Source organism: Balaenoptera borealis (assembly GCF_965194805.1).
Source record: "Balaenoptera borealis genome assembly, chromosome: 1".
NCBI classification, from domain to species: Eukaryota; Metazoa; Chordata; class Mammalia; order Artiodactyla; family Balaenopteridae; genus Balaenoptera; species Balaenoptera borealis.
Window position 1 is genome coordinate 118,909,237 of NC_138860.1, and position 25,250 is coordinate 118,934,486.

The 25,250-nt window shown below is 36.4% G+C and overlaps 1 protein-coding gene across 1 annotated transcript in view; it reads left to right on the top strand.

Moving 5' to 3' along the window:
- Window positions 1-25,250, top strand: part of COL24A1 (collagen type XXIV alpha 1 chain) — a 412,921-nt gene that overhangs the window by 117,230 nt on the left and 270,441 nt on the right. The window contains exons 16-17 of the mRNA XM_082408071.1: window positions 6,878-6,931; window positions 8,952-8,996. Of these exons, the coding sequence (XP_082264197.1) occupies window positions 6,878-6,931; window positions 8,952-8,996 (99 nt within the window). The remainder of the gene's footprint in view (window positions 1-6,877; window positions 6,932-8,951; window positions 8,997-25,250) is intronic.

Here is a 25,250-nt window from a genome sequence, read left to right on the forward strand (position 1 = left end):
TGGGGAAGTCCAGGAAGAGCATGATTTCATAGAGGTATGACACCAACAAATGGGAATTCAGACAGGCATTTATTTTCAGGGTGGATAATGTAAGGGAAAACTCAAGAGAGTCTTGTAAGTTATCAAAATCAGGAATGTGGAAATGAGAGTGCAAATATGGAAGTGAGGTTTGGCTTGGCTTGTATTCTCAGTGTGGGAAAATGGCAAGAATGAGGCGTGGCCCTTATGATTGAGGGATAATGTGTGACAAAACTGGTTCTTGAACACAGGAAAAAGGCAGATTCCAATTCCCAGAATTAGAGTACAAGCTGGTAACCATTCTTTAAGAGCAAGGCAGGAACTTGAGACTGAGAACTGAGGCCCAGATCATAGCTAGGTTAACAGTAAGCCTGACTTGATGCTAAATCTCCAAGAATTTGTCTAAAACTCATTAAATTCCTACCTAAGTTTAAAATTAGTCTCAACTGTTAGGACATGGTTGACCTTGAAATGTGGATCAAATTGTCTTACCTATAAGGAAAAGAAAGAGGCAGAGGCTGGATTATCATAGCGCACTTTACACTCTAGCCTTTACCTACAGTAATTGTGTTTCCCTTTGAAGGATTTTAAAATATCAGGATTTTCTAGTAGTATGTATTCATGTGTAGAATGTGTAAAATTAACCTCTGGGTTTTATGTTAGTGTGTCTAGTCCTAGACAATTTAGTGCAGTCTTCTGTTTTCATTGCTTCATCTTGGAAAAAGTTGAATTTCTTTTTTTATTGGTAATGCCTGTTTACTTTATCACTAATGCCTGTTTAGTATATATGTCTTTTATGATAATTTTAATTTATCTCTACTTTAGATTGAATATATTGTTTCTAAACATTTGTTCTTTAGAAAGAGCAAAATGTGTTCATAGTTAATTGTAGTCTTTAACAGAAAAATTTTGCAATGCTTTTATTTTTTAATTCCATAAATATAGTCACCAGTATTTTATGGTTATTTTAGTCCTCATGTTTCTCTAGTTATTTTATATTCAGTGTTTTTCTAATGTCTTTGTAGAACTAGGAAAATAATTCTTTTACTAGACTCCCTAAGCAATAAGTTTTCCACTGTTTCCTGATATTTAGCTATACCACCAAATATAGTATCTGTATGTAGTCTACAATATTAACACCACATATATATTCAGGCATACCAAGTCTAGAATACTCTTTTGTTCTTAATGTTTGATAACTACCATGTTTGATAACAGTACCATCAGACCCAGGCAAGAGAGAAACTTGATCTGGGCTCTGCACTTTAGAGGACCCTGTACATCACAAACAAATAAAATAAAATGTATTTAAAAAACACATGATTTTTCCATCACTCAGGATTTAGCACTTAGCATTGGCATTGTATGACCTGTAATCCTAGACATCCATTCTTGTTATTATGTATTAGTTACCTATTGCTATGTAACAGATTGCTCCATGTTAGCGGTTTAAAACAGTAATAATAAATATATATTATTTCTTATAGTTTCTGTGGGTCAGGAATTTGGGAGTGGCTTATTTGGGTGGGTCTAGCTTAGGGTTTCATATGAGGTTACAGTCAAGATTTTGGGCAAGACTGCAGTCATCTGAAGGCTTGACTGGGGCTGATCTGCTATTAAGGTGGCTCACTTACTGGCTGGTGGGAAGTCTCATTTCCTCCCCATGGGGAACTCTCCACATGGCAACTTGAGTGTCTTCACAGCATGGTTTTGGCTTCCACCAGAGCAAGTGGTCCATGGGAGCAAAGTGAAAGGTATAGTGCCTTTTATGACCTAGCCTAAGAATTCACATTCTGTTACTTCTATATTCTGTTAGTCACATAGGCCAGCCAGGAGTCAAAATGGGGGGACACTACACAAGGGCATTAATACCAGGTAGTGAGAATCATGAGGGTCCATCTTTGAGGCTGGCTACGAAAGTATTTTAATAATGTTCAAGGCTCAGAGAAATTCTTCTCCACATCTCTTGCTTATAACCTCACATCTGAATACCATGAAGTTTTGTAGCTGGTACCACTGCCAACATTAGAGATGGAAACTGCTTGAGATTGCGATGAGGACTGAGCAGGCAGTAGAAGCACTTCGGTTGAGGAAAGATGAATTTACTTATCTAATTCTCCTTTTAGTATGAATGCAATAGGCTCTTGTAAAATGAAGTACTGCTTCAAGTAATGCAAACCTTCTATTTTCTTGCCTCTCTTTGTGTTCTGATTTTTGGTTTCAGAGGTAGTAGAACTAGTGCAATATTTGCAATAGCTGAGACTGAGAAATTCCCAGAGACTGAGAAACATTTTGTACTATTAAACAATTCATATTACTCTTAAATTTTGTATATCATAGGTATAGAAACAAAATTCATGAAGCATGATAAAAATTGTTCATGTTGGCAGCTAGATGGATAGGAAATGGTAGAATTATGCAGTTTTAAAAAGATATTTAATTAGATTACAGTAAAAATTTTAAAGTAAATATAAATTTTAAAATTTATTTAACTGATATTGATTATTCATGGATTATAATTTTCAATAGAGAATTAAAAGCAGTAGAAAATCTTCAAAAATATTATTTACTTAAATGTTTAAAATCTAGAAACAGTGTGAGAAGTCTTACATTGAGCATTACCACACAGTAAGTTGTACAAATAGGACTTTATTTAAAGTAGTTTTAATTACCAATTGTATTAGTTTTCTATCTGTTGCGACATAATAAATACCACAAACTTAGAAGCTTAAAATACACCCATTAATAAATCTCATAGTTTTCATCAGTCAGCAGTCCAGATACTACTTAACTAGGTCTTCTGCAGTCAAAGTGTCAGCTGCTGCATTATCATCTGGACGCTTGACTGGGGAAGAGTTCACTTCCAAGCTCATTCAGGTTGTGAGAAGAATTCATTTCCTTGAGGTTGTAGAACTAAGAGGCCCTGGCTCTTTGCTGGTTTTTGGCTATCGCCCAACTTCAGGTCCTATGGACTGTCCACAGTTCCTAGAGGTCATTCACAGTTCCCTGTTGTGTGGGCCTCTCCAACACAGCTGCTTATTTCATCAAACTCAGGAAGACTCTAGCTCCAGGCTGCTAAGATGGACTCTTATGTAGTATAACATAATCACATCATTGGCATCCCATCACCTTTGCTCTATTCTATTTGTTAGAAGAAGCAAGTCATAGTCCCACCACACACAAAGGGAGGGTATCATACAAGGATGTGGGCAACAGGAGGTAGGAATCATTAAGAGTCACCTCAAAATCTGTCCACTACATTGATCAAACAGTGGAAATGAGCAAGAAAATTATTCATAACTTGAAGAGATCAAGTGAAATCCCTGAAATGTTATATTCTTTACAAAATAAAATTTTACAACTGATCAAAACAATGAAAATGTAAAAAAGAGAATTATGTTCACAGAAATAACAATGCAACTCTGGCATGCCATTTATTTACTTGTTTATTTGTTATTGAAGTATAGTTGACACAACATACAGTGTTGCGTTAGTTTCAGGTTTATAGCAAAGTGAATCAGTTATACGTACACATATATCCACTCTTTTTTAGATGTAATGGCCCATATAGGCCATTACTTAGTATTGAGTAGAGTTCCCTGTGCTATACAGTAGGTCTTTATTAATGATCTATTTTATATATAGTAGTGTGTATATGTCAGTCCCAATCTCCCAATTTATCCCTTCCCTCCCTTTTTCCACTGGTAACCATAAGTTTGTTTTCTATATCTGTAACTTGATTTCTGTTTTGTAAATAAGTTCATTTGTACCATTTTCTTAGATTTCACATATAAGTGATATCATATGATATTTGTCTTTCTCTGACTTACTTCCCTCAGTATGACAGAGAAGATGATTATTACATTCATGAAATTGGCAAGTTGGGCAAAAAGGGCAAAAACTCAAGCTTTCCTATGGATGATTATCCTGGAAAATGGCCATTATATCCTTTGGTAGTAGGAGGATATTTCTAAGAGAACACAGTTTGATTAAGTTAGGGGTTATAATTTTCCACTAAGTAAATATGAGAGAAAATTTAGTATTTCATTTTGCAACAAATTCTTTCAAGTGGAGAAAGAAATTGTAGAAACTGTGTCTTTTGTATTCTAAGTTAGAAGGCAGAGTGTTTTGTCACTACTGTTCCATATTTCACAACCAGTCTTTAAGATCATTTTTTTTTACAGTGAAGATATATGGTTGCAAATACTTAGGTTTATTTTATTAAAGGAATTCAGAGCTTTACCTGCAGTAAAAAAAAAAAAATGCATATAGTTGCCAAAATTGAAATAACAACTGAATAACACTGTACAAGTAGTGACATATTTAACAATATAAAACATTGGCATGATTTTCTTCAAAAGAAAATATATGTCCAATATGTAGCCAAATATAATGATGCTTTTTATGGCATTAACTGTACTATATTTCATGAAACAAGAAAATGTAGGAATTATTTCAAATATTGATGACACAATGGTCAACATGTAAGATGGGTTAAAACAAAAAGATATCTCTATCTAGAATAGAGAGTTAAAAATGAACTGCTTAATGAGTAGTAAAGTGAGAAGAGAAATAATACATAAAAAATTTTTAAGTAGGTGTATTCTCAGTTCAACTAAATTGTTTCGGGGGCAAAGTGAAGTTGAACAGCTAATTTTTTTATTTTTTTATTTTTTTTATTTTTTTTGAACAGCTAATATTTATTATACGTATTATTGAACTACCAAAAGAATAGGAAGTTGAAATCAGTAAGTGCTTATTTCATTGTTTTCATGCTGGTTGTAGAGAATACAGACTTTGTGATAAGTGGAGAACTAATCACAGTTCTCGCCCTTCTCCTAGCAGGGAGAAATCACTAGTTCTGTGGGATGCTGAACTGGAAAGCAGCTCCTCCCACTGGATGAGGGTGGGGGGCCAGTCGGTCCCAAAGAGCACATCCTCTAGGCAATCCTGAGTGAGTCCCCAAAGATGTTTTCAGCAATCCCACTCCTTGTCCAGACCAATTGTTTCCTTGTTTTATGAGAAAAACTTTATTAAGATGTAATATACATACCATAAAATTCACCCCTTTAAAGTGTACAATTCAGTGGTTATTAGTATATTCATAGACTTGTGCAGCCATTGCACTAATTTTAGAACATTTTCATCACCTCAGAAAGAAACCCAATATTGTAAGCAGTCACTCTCCAGTTCTTCACCACATCACCGGGCCTCGACAACCACTAATCTACTTTCTACCTCCATAGATTTGCCTATTTTGAACATTTCACATTAACGGAATCATGCAGTATGTCCCCCATTCTTTATTATTTCACTGGGGTTTCTGGAAAACCTGCTTATGATGCATCTAAAAAGTCAATCATCTCTTATGTTTCAGATTTATTACAGTATTTTTCTTCTACTTTTTCCATTACCTGTGTATCATAAATACTTTCAAATACCCATAATAATTCATACTGTATGGAATGATGTATTGCAGATTTGTGAGCTTATTGTCAACAGGTTTGACTTCCAAGGACAATGAGAGCAAAATGCCTACCTGAATTTCAACTGACTTTGAAAGGGGTATGGCTGCAATATGTTTGACTCTACAGATGGTTTTTGCATTATCCTCTCATTACAAAATAAGAGAAACCACTCCTACGAGTTAACTATGTCTTAGAAACGTCATACCTTTTTTTCCATTGTTAAACCATCTTTTCAGCTTAGCCCATTCGTGTTTATACTAGTGAACCAGTGATTTTTGGCAATCTGTTGAACACATAATATTTAATACTGGCTTGCCTAAATAAAAGATTATAAGAATCTAATAATGTACTTTATTTTGTTAGCCTTATAAGTTTTTAAAAATGAGTGTTGTCAAAGTGTTCATAATAAGTATTATAAAGAATTTTGTAAAGTAGCCTTTTAAAAAGGGAGCTTTGAAGTTGATAAACTCAATGGTAAATCTCTAGAGAAAAACTTTGAGTATATAAAGCAAGAGTAACTGAGTAATTGAGTTATTTTACAATAGAATTTATAATGAGGAAGTGTGTTAATTTCCTGTCCTTCACAGTTTTACTGTGTAGAATTCTCAATAGACCTTTGGGAAGCTTATATTTCAATCGCACTTTTGTATTTTATATTTTGTATAAATTTTGTATTTACAATATTTATGTGCATTTTCCCTTAAATGATGTTTTTACATGTTGTATTGTATCTTGGAATGATGAGTTAAAGTATTCAATATAGCATAGTAGAACAAGCACTGACTCTGCAATCAGACTGCCTGCATTCAAAGCTCAGTCCCACCCAACACTAGTGGATGCAAGTGATTTAACCTCTGTGGGCTTTAACTTACTCAACTATGAAGTGAGGATATTAGTACTCATTGATTTGACCTACTGTGAAGATGAAATGAAGTAGTGCATATATAATAATGTGTATAAAGCCTTTAGCCAAGGTAAGTGTGCTAAGCACATGCTAAATATTAATAGTCGTTTCATTCTCTGTGGTGTGTGTATAGGAACAGCATGAAGTAGTGGACAAAACTAATGGATTGGTCAGCTGGAAATCTTGGTTCTGTTTCCTCTCATTCAGTGATTCTTTACATAATGGATAACAAATTTCTATTTTCTGCAGCTTAGCTTTCTGTATATATTGAGTGGCGTGTAAAATAATTTTATAAACTATAGAAATAGTGTGCTTAAAATCAATTAAGTGTTATGCAAAACAAATACACATTTTTGTTGCACTATAATTTATAGGTTAGGAAATAAATATTTCCTATTACTAAGTTCCTTATCAGAAAACACAGCAAAAATGAATTCTTTATCTATTTTGGCTGTAATAGCATTTCTTTCTTTTTTCTTTGGGCCAGGGTTTTCCAGGTGACTTTGGAGACAGAGGCCCTGCAGGTCCTGATGGCAGTCCTGTGAGTAAATTGTGATGGTCCACCCTCGCAGTCTAACATCACTCAAGACTTCATAGCAACTGTACTTGCCATTCTCATTACCACATTCCTGACAAGCACTCTTGGCCAGACAGTTTTGATACCACTGAGCACATTCCACTTTGTGGTTTTACAGCATGGGAAATAAGACAGAAGTGTTATAAATTCTGTCTTGAGAGATAATCATTAAAATTAATTATTTTGACCATGTTAAACATGACTGATTATTTAAAATATTAGAAGTATGCAATCACGATACTGACTTGTGTATTTGTGGGGAGGGGCATGGGGAAAAAAGCCTTTCATGTACATCAAGGTACTAACAAGCCTCATGTAAAAATTGTGCATTTGGTGATTGCTCTTTTGGACTCAAACCTGTCATTGATCTACCTTACTTTTCAGTATTTTATAGAGAAGTCTTTGGGGGGGATTGTTTAGATATCTATGTTCAGATTAGGAAGTTAAAATTCTAAAATTAGTTTAATTATATTATCAAAGGATGATGATGGAATGCTGTTTTTTGACCCTAGGCAGAAATGTCTTTACTTTTTGCCCTCAAAAAATGGCTATCCCCCAATATATGTCATGTACACATTGTTTTCATAAGATTTTTAAGGTGAATTAGAATCAACTACTAAATCCTTGGATCATAAATTAAGAATAGTTCCTATATTTAGACTGTGTAAATTATTAGCATTTATGCTTAAAGTGTTTGAAAATAGTTTCTTTTTTATTTTTTTCTAAATTATAACTGTATTAGCTTATTCAGTGAATTTAGCAAAAGTTTTATTTGTTATAAGGCTTGGAAGATAAAATAAAAGTAGAACTGATTTCCAAACAAATGGTTAAAAAGTTGAATCATGTCTTAAGTAGAATGTTTACCATCTTATTCTTGCCCATGATTCTGGGGAGCTTCCCATTTCAGGCATAATAAAGTAAAGCATTATTTACATTTTTTCTTTAATACCATTTATGTCCTTGCATACCTAGTGTGAAGCCATCTTATTTAATGTTTTGTCAGTTAAATATACATGAAGTTTGTTAGGGTTGGACTCCTAACAATATTTAAAAATTTTCTCTTTGAAGTCTGCTGTTTATATTTAAAATATAATACTTCTGGAAGAGCATTTGGAGTCTTCTTTAGAATGCAAGAATAAATTGGATATTTTCAGTTTATTGGTTTATTATTCTCTATATTTTATACTGTACCTTTGTTTCAAAACAGAATTTGAAATGCAAAAATAAAGGGAGGGTGTATTCTTATACTTTGTACCCTGTAAATGATGTAAGTCTGACATGGAGTAGAGTAGGAATTATCACAAAGACTGTAATGATGAGTTTAAGACTGTCACAAAGACCCATCATGAATCAACTGGAAAAATTAATATAGATAATTTTAAATCTCATACAAATAATTTAACAAGGTTGGTAATTTCTTACATTTGTATAGTGCTTTAAGAAAATTTTCAAAAGCTCATATATATATATTAGAGTTTTAATTACAGTTTTAATTCTATACAAAATGAAAACAATATTACTATTTCAGTTTCATAAATGAGAAATTTAGAAAATTTAAATAATGTACTTCAAAAGAGCTGATAAGTGTTTTAAATCATCTGAAAATGTTCTTCTCACCTGACATGCTGACCACTTGTCTTTTCATACTACATATAGGCTAATTATGTTTATAATGCTGATTATTAATGGGATTTACTTCCTTTATTAGGTACATAGGAGACACAGAGAAGTCTGTATCCTAGGCTAGGTGGTAGTCCTAGTATCTAAAAGCATGAAGCCAGGGCCACTTTTAAAGAATATAAGCTGCCACCAGAGGTTTGCACTTCTTAGGAGGATGCATAAGAGTAGGGAAGTTGCAGAAGTTAGCTGAAAGAAGGTAAATTTTGATATATTTTTTCCTAGAAATTTTTGTCTTCATCTTTAGAAAATACCCTTAGTAGTTTGGAATCATATTTAACCAATTTTGCACATTTCTCTTACTTAGGGACTTGTAGGTAGCATTGGTCCTCCGGGATTTCCTGGGCTTAGAGTGAGTATCAGATATCATCCTTCTTATCAAATATTTTTGCGTGTATTTATATTTGTTAGATGTGTTTTTAAAACTTTACAAAAATGAAAAGTTTTAGTGTCATTGTTGAATATCAATCTTGCTCACATGTATTTCCCCACCAGATATGCAAATTAGACCAGTAGTATGAATTTAAAAATTAATTATACTTTAGGATACACTGAAATAACAAATTTCTACAGGTTGATGTATATGTGTATTTGTCTTAAGGATACTTAATCAAGACTCAGTTTCTCCAGAAGTGTAAGACATAGAATAGCCACTTCTTTCCTTTGAGACAGTCTTTCATACCATCTGGTCTAGAGAGGCAGATAGGTCTAAACAAAAGCACATGATAACAGTAGGCTTTATGAAATAAAATTGAATAAATGGTTAGGAAAACCATCCTGGACAAAAGGTAGGAGCTGGACTTCACCATTGCCATTAACCATTTTAATACCTAACTTATTTATTGTACTTAAAAAAAGTGACTATATTATTTGTTCACTTAATCAGTTTTTATACAGTGAATTCAACTCTTGAGTTTCACTGAAGTTTCTCATGTCAGCAAAGTACAGTTTAATAAAAGCAATTCTGTGGAGGCCAAAACAATGTAGTCCAAATATGTAGCTCTCTGATAAATTTTTGACTATTCATTGGAGTGAACAGACTGTTACTTTTGATATATCTTCATAAATATATTTCTCTCATCCAAGCTTCTGGTTCATGACAGGAAATAAATTATAGATATTTTAGATAAATTTAGAGCCATATGCTTTACCATTGAGCTAGCTAAAGGTGAGATTGACATACTTTAATGAAATGTAAGGAGCCTAATGAAAATAGAATCTTTAAACTATTTCTATTCATCTAAAAGTAGGGCATGACCATTGGCAGAGGTAGGATTTTCTTTAAAAATCAATTTAGGGCTTCCCTGGTGGTGCAGTGGTTAAGAACCTGCCTGCCAATGCAGGGGACACGGGTTCGAGCCCTGGTCCGGGAAGATTCCACATGCCACGGAGCAACTAAGCCCGTGCGCCACAACTACTGAGCCTGCGCTCTAGAGCCCACAGGCTACAACTACTGAAACCCATGCACCTAGAGCCCATGCTCCACAGCAAGAGAAGCCACCACAATGAGAAGCCCACGCACCGCAACGAAGAGTAACCCCCGCTCACCGCAACTAGAGAAAGCCCGCGCACAGCAACAAGACCCAACGCAGCCAAAAATAAATAATAAATTAATAAATTAATTTAAAAGAATCAATTTAGAGCTTGCTTTATTATGTGAAGTAGGTAATTAAGACTCTAGAGTTTTGTGTCATAAATTATAGCTACGGTATTTTTAGCTTGAACTTGAACACAGGTCCTCTGACTCCAAATTTAATGTTGTTTCCCCACCTTAACTGCCCCAAGTCAGAAGGTGGCAGCTTGGCCAAAGGAATAAGTCAGGAGTTCAGTTATTGGAACTATGGTAAAAATCAGCATAACAAGTTTTAACTTGCCCATTTGAGATGGCAAGAATATAGAATTAAGAGTTAAGGAACCTGAGTAAGTCTAGGACATTTAAAGTTTTCTCTTTCATAATAATATTGGTATAGTAATTATAATAAAATCAGCAATAACAGCTCACTTTCATTTAGTATTTTCTATGTGCTAGTCATATGGGTTAGGTCATTTAATTCTCAGAACAACCTAAGACCACTTAGCTTATAAATGTTGAGTCCGAATTTGAAGCCAGATGACATACATCCGGAGTCCAAAATTCTCTCTATTGTGCTATACCACCTCCTTAAAACTTACAATACCTTAACAGGTATACTATCTCTCTTAAGAGATTTCTTTAGATGTCATGAGAAGCTCTATGTGAAGGTGGAACCCAAAGAACCAATTTTTTTTTCTCTGAACTTAGAATAGGGCTAAACCTGTAAGTGGTGGTCACTGGTCCTGTCAGTGGGGAGAGACAGGAAGTAGGGGAAGGGAATTGGACTCCAAAGATACTCTTTGTGCTTTCTTGATTTAACCTATTAGCATTAAATTGGTTAGCTCCAAACTTTCTGTTATTATGCTTAAGATCAAGACCAAAATTCTTAACATGGTGGCTCTTATCTGCATCTTGAGAACATACTCTGTGCACTAGCAAAGCTGTTCGTTCTCAGATGTCATGCAGCCTCCCTACTACATGGCCTTTGCACTTGTTTGTCTACCTGAAACACTTTACCTTTACTTTTCTGCCTAATATTTAACTCTTACTCATCTTTCAGTGCCAGGACTTAAAACAGTGCCTGACACATAATAATGCTCAGTAACAATGGGCTTTCTGTCCTTTCCCTTTCTCCACTCACTCTTCGGTAGGTGCGCAGAGATTCTACAGAAATGAAAATGGCTAATGACACTAACAGTCATTTTTGTAGTCATCATCTCTTCTGCAGTGATATAGATGGTACTTTATACTTTTCAAAGTACTTTCACATATGTATCTCATTTGTAAAGTAGATAGGGCATGTATTATTACTTCCTCTATTCTACATTTATTAAAAATTTTAATCAAAACAATGTGAGCACCTACTGTGTATCAAATGCTGAATTAGATGCTAGACCTAAAATTACAAACAAATTAAGATTCCTGTTTTTGGCAGCTTTATAATCTAATGCCAATATCATACAATATGATTACTGCTATAACGGACTAAAGTAAAGCCACTGAGAATGGAGCAATTTGTGTTATTGCCGAAAGTCAGAATAGGCTTCACAAAGGAGATGTCTTTTAAGCTGTTCTGAAGATTATATATGAGTGGTGGTGGACTGGAAAAGGGAAAAGGGCTCTTAGGCAGAGGAACGCTGTATTCAAATGCACGGAAGAGGGGGAAACTGGAATGTTTGGGAAATGAAAAGAGGAGTAGCAGGATGGCAGCCTAGGAAGTATGGGGTGATGGGAGCAGAATGGAAGGAGGTGAGATTTTGTAGACACTTGAGAAAGATTATGTGAACTTTTGTGTTTCCTAGTAAACAGTTTATCTGTTTGCCCAGAACTACAGTCTCTGCTTTATCTCTCAGGTGTTCCCTTCCAGCAGGTATAGTTTCTGACAAGAGATGATACTGCTTTCTTTAAATTATTTTTTCCATGCAGTTGATTCTTATTGTCATTTGGTTTCTTAATTAGTGGCAGTGATTATCGCCTGTGAGTGGGTGGGAATGGTTGAAAAGCCCAATATGGAATTCAGTCTTTTCCACGATGTGTTCACTCATGAACTGTGATTGGCCAGTGGCTGCTGTTTTGCACAAAGAACCTCTCCTTGGGTCTCTCTGTTTCTTTGACTGACTTTGACTCAAAAGTTCTCTGTTAGTTGTCACTGTGTGGGAGGCTTTTTTGCCTCTGTTGCTATATCCCTGACACCCTCAGCTAAACTCTTATGCATGAAATTATTCCTTCTGTCTATTCCATCTTCTTATGGAAGAGAAGTGTGGTAGGTAGGTAGTGCTGAAGGACTTTCAGGTTATCTTTGTGGAACTGAAAACAGCTATTAACCTATCATGGATCACTTTCAGAGGGCTATAGTTTTTTAGGAGTAGGATTTTCCATGCAACTTGTGACATGCCACAAAATGTCTTATGTTTCTTAGAAGTTTCTATACCCATACCATTTTACTTTCTAATTCTTCACTTTTCTAAGTCTTTTATAATGAATAATTTTTTATTTAATAGATCTTTCTTGGAGTGTAATTGCTTCACAATACTGTGTTAGTTCTGTTGTACAACAAAGTGAATCAGCCATATGCATACATATATCCCCATATCCCCTCCCTCTTGAGTCTCCCTCCCACCCTCCCTATCCCACCCCTCTAGGTGGTCACAAAGCACCGAGCTGATCTCCCTGTGCAATGCTGCTGCTTCCCACTAGCTATCTATTTTACGTTTGGTAGTGTGTATATGTTGATGCTATACTCACTTCGCCCCAGCTTCTCCCTCCTGCTCCATGTCCTCAAGTCCATTCTCTTATCTCTACATCTTTATTCCTGCCCTGCCACTATGTTCATGAATACCATTTTTTAATTTTTAGATTCCATATATATGCATTAGCATACGGTATTTGTTTTTCTCTTTCTGACTTACTTCACTCTGTATGACAGACTCTAGGTCCAGCCACCTCACTACAAAAAACTCAATTTTGTTTCTTTTTGTGGCTGAATAATATTCCATTGTGTATATGTGCCACATCTTTATCCATTCATCTGTTGATAGACATTTAGGTTGATTCCATGTCCTGGCTATTGTAAATAGTGCTGCAATGAACACTGTGGTACATGTCTCTTTTTGAATTATGGTTTCCTCAGGGTATATGCCTAGTAGTGGGATCGCTGGGTGATATGATAGTTCTATTTTTTGTTTTTATTTTTTAACATCTTTTAGAGTATAATTGCTTTACAATGGTGTGTCAGTTTCTGCTTTATAACAAAGTGAATCAGTTATACATATACATATGTCCCCATATCTCTTCCCTCTTGCATCTCCCTCCCTCCCACCCTCCCTATCCCACCCCTCTAGGTGGTCACAAAGCACCGAGCTGAACTCCCTGTGCTATGCGGCTGCTTCCCACTAGCTATCTATTTTACGTTTGGTAGTGTATATATGTCCATGCCACTCTCTCACTTTGTCCCAGCTTACCCTTCCCCCTCCCCGTATCCTCAAGTCCATTCTCTAGTAGGTCTGCATCTTTATTCCCTTCCTGCCCCTAGGTTCTTCTGACCATTTTCTTTTCTTTTTTTTTTTTTTAGATTCCATATATATGTGTTAGCATATGGTATTTGTTTTTCTCTTTCTGACTTACTTCACTCTGTATGACAGACTCTAGGTCCATCCACCTCACTACAAATAACTCAGTTTTGTTCCTTTTTATGACTGAGTAATATTCCATTGTATACATGTGCCACATCTTCTTTATCCATTCATCTGTTGATGGGCACTTAGGTTGCTTCCATGTCCTGGCTATTGTAAATAGAGCTGCAATGAACATTTTGGTACATGACTCTTTTTGAATTATGGTTTTCTCAGGGTATATGCCCAGTAGTGGGATTGCTGGGTCGTATGGTAGTTCTATTTTTTGTGTTTTAAGGAACCTCCATACTGTTCTCCATAGTGGTTGTATCAATTTACATTCCCACCAACAGTGCAGGAGGGTTCCCTTTTCTCCACACCCTCTCCAGCATTTACTGTTTCTAGATTTTTTAATAATGGCCATTCTGACCTGTGTGAGGTGATACCTCATTGTAGTTTTGATTTGCATTTTTCTGATAATTAGGGATGTTGAGCATCTTTTCATGTGCCTCTTGACCATCTGTATGTCTTCTTTGCAGAAATGTCTATTTAGGTCTTCTGCCCATTTTTTATTTGGATTGTTTGTTTTTTTTGATATTGAGCTCCATGAGCTGCCTGTAAATTTTGGAGATTAATCCTTTGTCAGTTGCTTCATTTGCAAATATTTTCTCCCATTCTGAGGGTTGTCTTTTTCATCTTGTTTATGGTTTCCTTTGCTGTGCAAAAGCTTTTAAGTTTCATTAGGTCCCATTTGTTTATTTTTGTTTTTATTTCCTTTAGTCTAGGAGGTGGGTCAAAAAAGATCTTGCTGTGTGGTTTATGTCAAAGAGTGTTTTTCCTTTGTTTTCCTCTAAGACTTTTATAGTGTCTGGTCTTACATTTAGGTCTTTAATCCATTTGGAGTTTATTTTTGTGTATGGTCTTAGGGAGTGTTCTAATTTCATTCTTTTCCATGTAGCTGTCCAGTTTTCCCAGCACCACTAATTGAAGAGGCTGTCTTTTCTCCATTGTATATTCTTGCTCCTTTATCAAAAATAAGGTGACCATATGTACGTGGGTTTATCTCTGGGCTCTCTGTCTTCTAACATTGATCTATATTTCTGTTTTTATGCCAGTACCATACTGTCTTGATTACTGTAGCTTTTTAGTATAGTTTGAAATTGGGTAGCCTGATTCCTCCAGCTCTGTTTTTCTTTCTCAAGATTGTTTTGGCTATTTGGGGTCTTTTGTGTTTCCATAAGAATTGTGAAATTTTTTGTTCTAGTTCTGTGAAGAATGCCACTGGTAGTTTGATAGAGATTGCATTAAATCTGTAGATTGCTTTGGGTGGTATAGTCATTTTCACAATATTGATTCTTCCAGTCTAAGAATGTGGTATATTTCTCCACCTGTTTATGTCATCTTTGATTTCTTTCATCAGTGTTTTATACTTTTCTGAGTAGAAGTCTTTCACCTCCTTAGGTAGGTTTATTCCTAGGTATTTTATTCTTTTTGTTGTGATGGTAAATGGGATTGTTTCCTTAATTTCTCTTTCTGATTTTTTCGTTGTTAGTGTATAGGAATGCCAGAGATTTCTGCGCATTAATTTTGTGTCCTGCAACCTTACCAAATTCATTGATTAGTTCTAGTAGTTTTCTGGTGGCATCTTTAGGATTTTCTCTGTATAGTATCATGTCATTTGCAAACAGTGACAGTTTTACTTCTTTTCCAATTTGTATTCCTTTTATTTCTTTTTCTTCTCTGATTGCCGTGGCTACGGCTTCCAAAACTATGTTGAATAAGAGTGGTGAGAGTGGACATCCTTGTCTTGTTCCTTATCTTAGTGAGAATGGTTTCAGTCTTTCACCATTGAGTATGATGCTTGCTGTGGGTTTGTCATATATGGCCTTTATTATGTTGAGGTAAGTTCCCTCTATGCGAATTTTCTGGAGAGTTTTTATCATAAATGGGTGTTGAATTTTGTCAAAAGCTTTTTCTGCATCTATTGAGATGATCATATGGTTTTTCTTCTTCAATATGTTAATATGGTGTATCACATTGTTTGATTTGTGTATACTGAAGAATCCTTGCATCCCAGGCATAAATCCCACTTGATCATGGTATATGATCCTTTTAATATGTTGTTGGATTTGATTTGCTAGTGTTTTGTTGAGGATTTTTGCATCTATGTTCATCAGTGGTATTGGTCTATAATTTTCCTTATTTGTGATATCTTTTTCTGGTTTTGGTATCAGGGTCACGGTGGCTTCGTAGAATGAGTTTGGGAGTGTTTCTCCCTCTACAATTTTTTGGAAGAGGTTGAGAAGGATGGGTGCTAGCTCTTCTCTAAATGTTTGATAGAATCACCTATGAAGCCATCTGGTCCTGGACTTTTGTTTGTTGGAAGATTTTTAATTATAGTTTTAATTTCATTACTTGCGATAGGTCTGTTTATTTTTTCTAATTCTTCGTGGTTCTGTCTTGGAAAATTGTACCTTTCCAAGTATTTGTCCATTTCTTCGTGGTTGTCCATTTTATTGGCATATAGTTGTTTGTAGTAGTCTCTTATCATCCTTTGTACTTCTGTGGTGTCACTTGTGATTTCTCCTTTTTCATTTCTAATTTTATTGATTTGCATCCTCTCTATTTTTCTTGATGAGTCTGGCTAGTGGTTTATCAGTTTTGTTTATCTTCTCAAAGAACCAGCTTTTAGTTTTATTGATCGTTGCTATTGTTTTCTTCGTTTCTATTTCATTTATTTCTGCTCTGAAGTTTATGATTTCTTTCCTTCTACTGACTTTGGGTTTTCCTTGTTCTTCTTTCTCTAGTTGTTTTAAGTGTAGGGTTAGATTGTTTATTTGAGATTTTTCTCGTTTCTTGAGGTGAGATTGAATTGCTATAAACTTCCCTCTTAGAGCTGCTTTTGCTGCGTCCCATAGGTTTTGGGTCGTTGTGTTTTTGTTATCATTTGTTTCTATGTATTTTTTTATTTCTTCTTTGATTTCTTCAGTGATCTCTTGGTTATTTAATAGCGCACTGTTTAGCCTCCATGTATTTGTGTTTTTTACAGTTTTTTTCCTGTAATTGATTTCCAGTCTCATAGCATTGTGGTCAGAAAAGATGCTTGATATGATTTCACTTTCCTTAAATTTTCCGAGGCTTGATTTGTGACCCAGGGTGTGGTCTATCCTGGAGAATGTTTCTTGGGCACTTGAGAAGAAAGTGTATTCTGCAACTTTTGGGTGCCATGTTCTATAAATATCAATTAAATCTATCTGGTCTATTGTGTCATTTAAAGCTTGTGTTTCCTTATTTATTTTCTGTTTGGATGATCTGTTCATTGGTGAAGGTGGTGTTGTTAAAGTCCCCTACCATTATTGTGTTACTGTCAATTTCTCCTTTCATGGTTGTTAGCATTTGCCTTATGTATTGAGGTGCTCCTATGCTGGGTGCATAAACATTTATAATTGTTACATCTTCTTCTTGGATTGATCCTTTGATCATTATGTAGTATCCCTCATATCTTGTAACAGCCTTTATTTTAAAGTCTATTTTATCTGATAGGATTATCACTACTCCAGCTTTCTTTTGATTTCCATTTGCATGGAATATCTTTTTCCATCCCCTCACTTTCAGTCTGTATATGTCCCTAGGTCTGAAGTGGGTCTCTTGTAGACAGCCTATATATGGGTCTCTTTTTTTGTATCTGTCCAGCCAGTCTGTGTCTTTTGGTTGGAGCATTTAATCCATTTACATTCAAGGTTATTATTGATATGTATGTTCCTATTACCATTTTCTTAATGTTTTGGGTTGGTTTTTATGGGTCTTTTTTCTTCTGTTGTGTTTCCCTCCTAGAGAAGTTTCTTTAGCATTTGTTGTAAAGCTGGCTTGGTGGTACTGAATTCTCTTAGCTTTTGCTTGTCTGAAAAGCTTTTGCTTTCTCTGTCAAATCTGAATGAGATCCTTGCTGGGTAGTGTACTCTTGGTTGTAGGTTTTTCTCTTTCATCATTTTAAGTATATCCTGCCACTACCTTCTGGCCTGCAGAGTTTCTGCTGAAAAATCAGCTGATAACCTTATGGGGTTTCCTTTGTATGTTAGTTTTTGTTTTCCCCTTGCTGCTTTTAGTATTTTTTCTTTCAATTTAATTTTTGGTAGTTTAATTAATATATGTCTTGGTGTGTTTCTCCTAGGGTTTATCCTGTATGGGACTCTCTGCGCTTCCTGGACTTGCGTGACTATTTCCTTTTCCCATGTTAGGGAAGTTTTCCACTACACTCTCTTCAAATATTTTCTCAGACCCTTTCTTTTTCTCTTCTTCTTCTGCGACCCCTATAATTCGAACGTTTATGCATTTAGTGTTGTTCCAGAGGTCTCTGAGATTGTCTTCAGTTCTTTTCATTCTTTTTTCTTTGTTCTGCTCCTCGGCAGTTATTTCCACCATTTTGTCTTCTAGCTCACTTATTCGTTCTTCTGCCTCAGTTATTCTGTTACTGTTTCCTTCTAGTGTATTTTTCATTTCAGTTATTGTGTTGTTCATCTCGGTTTGTTCTTTAGTTCTTCTGGTCTTTGTTAAACATTTCTAGTATTTTCTCGGTTCACGCCTCCATTCTATTTCCGAGATTCTGGATCATCTTTACTATCATTACTCTGAATTCCTTTTCAGGTAGATTGCCTATTTCCTCTTCATTTATGTGGTCTTGTAGGCTTTTACTTTGCTCCTTCATCTGTGACATATTTTTTGCCATCTCATTTTTTTTTTTTTTTTTGATGAGTTGGATTGTGTTCGTGTCTTACTGGTTGTTTGCTCTGAGGCTTCCAACACTGGTGTTTGTGAGCTGTTGGGTAGAACTGGGTATTGGTGCTGAGATGAGGACCTCTGGCAGACCTCACTCCGATGAATATTCCCTGGAGTCTGAGGTTCTCTGTTAGTCCAGTGGTTCAGACTCAGAGCTCCCACCCCAGGAGCTTTGACCCAAACCCTGGCTTGTGAGCCAAGGTCCCGCAAGCCGCGAAGGGCAGAAAAAACAAAGGGGGGGAACAATAACAAAGTAAAAAATAAAAGTAGACTAGGATACTAACAGATATGTTAGAAAGAATATAAAAATAAAAATATAGTTGAAACAACAACCGGAAGGTAAAACAGAACCAGAGTAGTAAAAAAAAAAAAAGAGGGAAAAAAAGAAAAAAAAAAAAAGGTGGTAAAGACCTTGGCTGTGGAAGTTGAAGGGTGGGGCCTATGTTTAGGATCCACAGGGCTTGAAAAGGCCCTGTGGCTGGTGGGGGGTGGGGCTTAGGCTCGACAGAACAGAAGGGGCCCAGGTGTGCCTCCTGCCTCTGGTGTCAGAGGGCGGGGGCTCCCACCTGGGAGCCCAGCAGGCTTCCTGGGTTCGAGTGGGCGGGGTGGTTGCCCTCCACTCCTCTCCTGCTCTTCTGGTCCTGGAGGGCCCCGCCGGCCTGCCTCTCCTGCTCTCCCTCCTATGCCCCAAGGACCCATGTGGCCTGGAGTTCCTGTTCTCCCTGGCCTCCCTCCTAGCCCCCAGGAGCAATGAGGCCCACAGGGGCCCTCTGAGGGCATAGGACCTGGCCTGTGAGAGCTGGGCAGACTTCCTCAGCCGATTGGGCAGGGGAAACGCTGTGCATGCTCTCCCCTGATCTGAGCCCCTGAGGGTCCCTCCAGGCATGGGAACCCCTCCCCCATCTCAGCCACACCTAGGGGCACCGGTCCTTTCCAGCCTCCACTTCTCCTGCCCCCTCAGTCCCGCCACATCCTACTGGTTCGCTTGGGAGTTCCACCCATCTCCTTGGACGTCACAGTCCACCACCAGCATCCGGCAGGTGCCCTAGTTGTGGGGAGACACAATCTCCGTGTCTTTCCACACTACCATCTTGACTCCGCCCTGAATATGTTTTTTGATACCTTCTGAAACTTACTATTTTGTGATTTTTTCTTTCAGAGTCACTAAAAAGTAAAATAGCATATTGTACATACAGAGTACATTCATCTGAACATGCCAGACTATGCACAGTAATATATTTACTGAAACAAAAATTTAGGCTATTATGTATAGAAAAAACAACAGGACAATAAAGAAATATTTGTTTGTTTTTAAGATATTCCTTTCCATTCCTTACATGAATTGTTGCTGTATAATTTCCACACAGAGATGTTTATTGTATTTTTTTAACATCTTTATTGGAGTATAATTGCTTTACAATGTTGTGTTAGTTTCTGCTGTATAGCAAAGTGAATCAGCTATATGTATACATATATACCCGTATCCTCTCCCTCTTGCGCCTCCCTCCCACCCTCCCTATCCAACCCCTCTAGGTGGTCAGAGAGCACCGAGCTGATCTTCCTGTGCTATGCGGCTGCTTCCCACTAGCTATCTGTTTTACATTTGGTAGTGTATATATGTCAGTGCTACTCTCTCACTTCGTCCCAGCTTACCCTTCCCCCTCCCTGTGTCCTCAAGTCCATTCTCTACATCTGCATCTTTATTTCTGTCCTGGCCCTAGGTCCGTCAGAACCATTTTTTTTTTAGATTCCATATATATGTGTTAGCATACTGTATTTTTCTCTTTCTGACTTACTTCACTCTGTATGACAGACTCTAGGTCCATCCACCTCACTACAAATAACTCAGTTTCGTTTCTTTTTATGACTGTGTAATATTCCACTGTATATATGTGCCACATCTTCTTTATCCATTCATCTGTTGATGGACACTTAGGTTGCTTCCATGTCCTGGCTGTTGTAAATAGTGCTGCAATGAACATTATGGTACATGTCTCTTTTGAATTTTGGTTTTCTCAGGGTATATGCCCAGTAGAGGGATTGCTGGGTCATACGGTAATTCTAGTTTTAGTTTTTTAAGGAACCTCCAAACTGCTCTCCATAGTGGCTGTGTCAATTTACATTGCCACCAACAGTGCAAGAGGGTTCCCTTTTCTCCACACCCTCTCCAGCATTTATTGTTTGTAGATTTTTTGATAATGGCCATTCTGACTGGTGTGAGGTGATACCTTATTGTGGTTTTGATTTGCATTTCTCTAATTATTAATGATGAGCATTCTTCATGTGTTTGTTGGCCATCTCTATGTCTTCTTTGCAGAAATGTCTATTTAGGTCTTACGTGCATATTTGGATTGGTTTGTTTGTTTTTCGATATTGGTCTCTATGAGTTGCTTGTATATTTTGGAGATTAATCCTTGGTCAGTTGCTTCATTTGCAAATATTTTCTCCCATTCTGAGGGTTATCTTTTTGTCTTGTTTATGGTTTCCTTTGCTGGCAAAAGCTTTTAAGGTTCATTAGGTCCCATTTGTTTATCTGTGTTTTTATTTCCATTTCTCTAGGAGGTTGGTCAGAAAGGATCTTGTTGTGATTTATGTCATAGAGTGTTCTGCCTATGTTTTCCTCTAACAGTTTTATAGTGTCTGGCCTTACATTTAGGTCTTTAATCCATTTTGAGTTTATTTTTGTGTATGGTGTTAGGGAGTGTTCTAATTTCATTCTTTTGCATGTAGCTGTCCTGTTTTCCCAGCACCACTTACTGAAGAGGCTGTCTTTTCTCCATTGTATATTCTTGCCTCCTTTATCAAAGATAAGGTGACAGTATGTGCGTGGGTTTATCTCTGAGCTTCCTATCCTGTTCCATTGATCTGTATTTCTGTTTTTGTGCCAATACCATACTGTCTTGATTACTGTAACTTTGTAGTATAGTCTGAAGTCTGGGAGCCTGATTCCTCCAGCTCCATTTTGCTTTCTCAAGGTTACTTTGGCTATTTGGGGTCTTTTGTGTTTCCATACAAATTGTGAAATTTTTTGTTCTAGTTCTGTGAAAAATGCCATTGGTAGTTTGATAGGGATTGCATTGAATCTGTAGATTGCTTTAGATAGTATAGTCATTTTCACAATATTGATTCTTCCAATCCAAGAACATGGTATATCTCTCCATCTGTTTGTCTCGTCTTTAATTTCTTTCATCAGTGTCTTATAGTTTTCCGCATACAGGTCTTCTGTCTCCTTCTGTAGGTTTATTCCTAGGTGTTTTATTCTTTTTCTTGCAGTGGTAAATGGGAGTGTTTCCTTATTTTCTCCTTCAGATTTTTCATCATTAGTGTATAGGGATGCAAGAGATTTCTGTGCAGTAATTTTGTATCCTGCTACTTTACCAAATTCATTGATTAGCTCTAGTAGTCTTCTGGTAGCATCTTTAGGATTTTCTATGTACAGTATCATGTCATCTGCAAAAAGTGACAATTTTACTTCTTCTTTTCCATTTGGATTCTTTTTATTTCTTTTTCTTCTCTGATTGCTGTGGCTAAAACTTCCAATACTATATTGAATAATAGTGGTGAGAGTGGGCAACCTTGTCTTGTTCCTGATTTTAGAAGAAATGGTTTCAGTTTTTCACCATTGAGAATGATGCTGCCTGTGGGTTTGTCATATATGGCCTTTATTATGTTGAGGTAGCTTCCCTCTGTGCCTACTTTCTGGAGAGTTTTTATCATAAATAAGTGGTGAATTTTGTCAAAAGATTTTTCTGCATCTATTGAGATGATCATATGGTTTTTCTCCTTCAATTTGTTAATATGGTGTATCACATTGATTGATTAGCATATACTGAATAATCCTTGCATTCCTGGGATAAATCCCACTTGATCATGGTGTATGATCCTTTTAATGTGCTGTTGGATTATGTTTGTTAGTCTTTTGTTGAGGATTTTTGCATCTATGTTCATCAGTGATATTAGCCTGTAGTTTTCTTTTTTTGTGACATCTTTATCTGATTTTGGTATCAGGGTGATGGTGGCCTCGTAGAATGAGTTTGGGAGTATTCCTCACTCTGCTATATTTTGGAATAGTTTGAGAAGGATAGGTGATAGCTCTTCTCTGAATGTTTGATAGGAGTCGCTTGTGAAACCATCTGGTCCTGGAATTATGTTTGTTGGAAGATTTTTAGTCACAGTCTCAATTACAGTGCTTGAGATTGGTCTGTTTATATTTTCTATTTCTTCCTTGTTCAGTCTTGGAAGGTTGTGCTTTTCTAAGAATTTGTCCATTTCTTCCAGGTTGTCCATTTTATTGGCATAGAGTTGATTGTAGTAATCTTTCATGATCCTTTGTATTTCTGCAGAGTCAGTTCTCCTTTTTCATTTCTAATTCTATTGATTTGAGTGTTCTCCCTTTTCTGGCTAGTGGTTTATCAATTTTGTTTATCTTCCCAAATATCCAGCTTTTAGTTTTATTGACTTTGCTATTGTTTTCTTCATTTCTTTTTCATTTATTTCTGATCTTATCTTTATTATTTCTTTCTTCTATTGACTGGGTTTTCTTTGTTCTTCTTTCTCTAATTGTTTGAGGTATACGGTGAAGTTGTTTATTTGAGATGTTTCTTGTTTCCTGAGGTAGGATTGTATAGCTCTAAACTTCCCTCTTAGAACTGCTTTTCTGCATCCTGTAGGTTTTGGGTCGTCATGTTTTCATTGTCATTTGTTTCTAGGTATTTTTTGATATCCTCTTCGATTTCTTCAGTGATCTCTTGGCTATTTAGTAGTGTATTGTTTGGCCCCGATTGGTTTGTATTATTTACAGTTTTTTTGCCTGTAATTGCATTGTTGTAGGAAAAGATACTTGATACAATTTCAATTTTCTTAAATCTACCAAGGCTCATTTTGTGACCCAACATATGATCTATCCTGGAGAATGTTCCTTGAGCACTTGAGAAGAAATGTATTCTGTTGTTTTTGGTGGAATGTCCTATAAATATCAATTAAGTCCATCTGGTCTAATGTATCATTTAAAGCTTGTGTTTCCTTATTTGTTTTCATTTTGGATGATCTGTCCATTGGTGGAAATTGTGTGTTAACGTCCCCTTCTATTACCGTGTTACTGTTGATTTCCCTTTTTATGGCTATTAGCATTTGCCTTATGTATTGAGGTGCTCCTATGTTGGGTGCATAAATATTCATAATTGTTACATCTTCTTCTTGGACTGATTCATTGATCATTATGTCGTATCCTTCTTTGTTTTTTGTAACAGTCTTTATTTTAAAGTCTGTTTTGTCTGATATGAGTATTGCTACTCCAGCTTTCTTTTGATTTCCATTTGCATGGAATATCTTTTTCCATCCCCTCACCTTCAGTCTGTATGTGTCCCTAGGTCTCAAGTCAGTCTCTTGTAGACAGCATATATGTGGGTCTTGTTTTTGTATCCATTCAGCCAGTCAGTGTGTTTTGGTTGGAGCAATTAAACCATTTACATTTAAGGTAATTATCAATATGTATGTTCCTATTACCATTTTCTTAATTGTCTTGGGTTTGTTTTTGTTGGTCTTTTCCTTCCCTTGTGTTTACCACCTAGAGAAGTTCCTTTAGCATTTGTTGTAAAACCGGTTTGGTGGTACTCTTAACTTTTGCTTGTTTGTAAACGTTTTAATTTCTCTGTCGAATCTGAATGAGATCCTTGCTGGGTGGAGTAATCTTGGCTGTAGGTTTTTCCCTTTCATCACTTTAAATATGTCCTGCCACTCCCTGCTGGCTTGCAGAGTCTCTGCTGAAAGTTCAGCTGCTAACCTTATGGGAATTCCCTTGTATATTTTTTTTTGCTTGTCCCTTGTTGCTTTTAATATCATTTCTTTGTATTTAATTTTTGATAGTTTGATTAATATGTGTGTTGGCATGTTTCTCCTTGGATTTATCCTGTATGGGACTCTCTGCACTTCCTGGACTTGCTTGACTATTTCCTTTCCCCTGTTAAGGAAGTTTGCAAGTATAATCTCTTCAAATATTTTCTCAGACCCTTTCTTTTTCTCTTCTTCTTCTGGGACCCCTATAATTCGAATATTGGTGCATATAATGTTGTCCCAGAGTTCTCTGAGACTGTCCTTAATTCTTTTCATTCTTTTTTCTTTATTCTGCTCTGCGGTAGTTATGTCCACAGTTTTATCTTCCAGGTCACTTATCCGGTCTTCTGCCTCAGTTATTCTGCTATTGATTCCTTCTAGAGAATTTTTAATTTCATTTATTTTGTTGTTCATCATTGTTTGTTTGCTCTTTAATTCTTCTAGGTCCTTGTTAAACGTTTTTTGTATTTTCTCCATTCTATTTCCAGGATTTTGGATCATCTTTACTATCATTACTCTGAATTTTTTTTCCGGTAGACTGCCTATTTCCTCTTCATTTGTTTGATCTGGTGGGTTTTTACCTTGCTCCTTCATCTGCTGCATATGTCTCTTTCTTCTCATTTTGTTTAACTTACTGTATTGGTGTCTCCTTTTCACAGTCTGCAGGTTCCAGTTCCTGTTGTTTTTGGTGTCTGCCCCCTACTTGTGAGGTTGGTCAGTGGTTTGTGTAGGCTTCCTGGCAGAGGGGACTGGTCCCTGTGTTCTGGTGGGTGGGGCTGGATCTTGTCCTTCTGGTGGGCAGGGCCGCATCCAG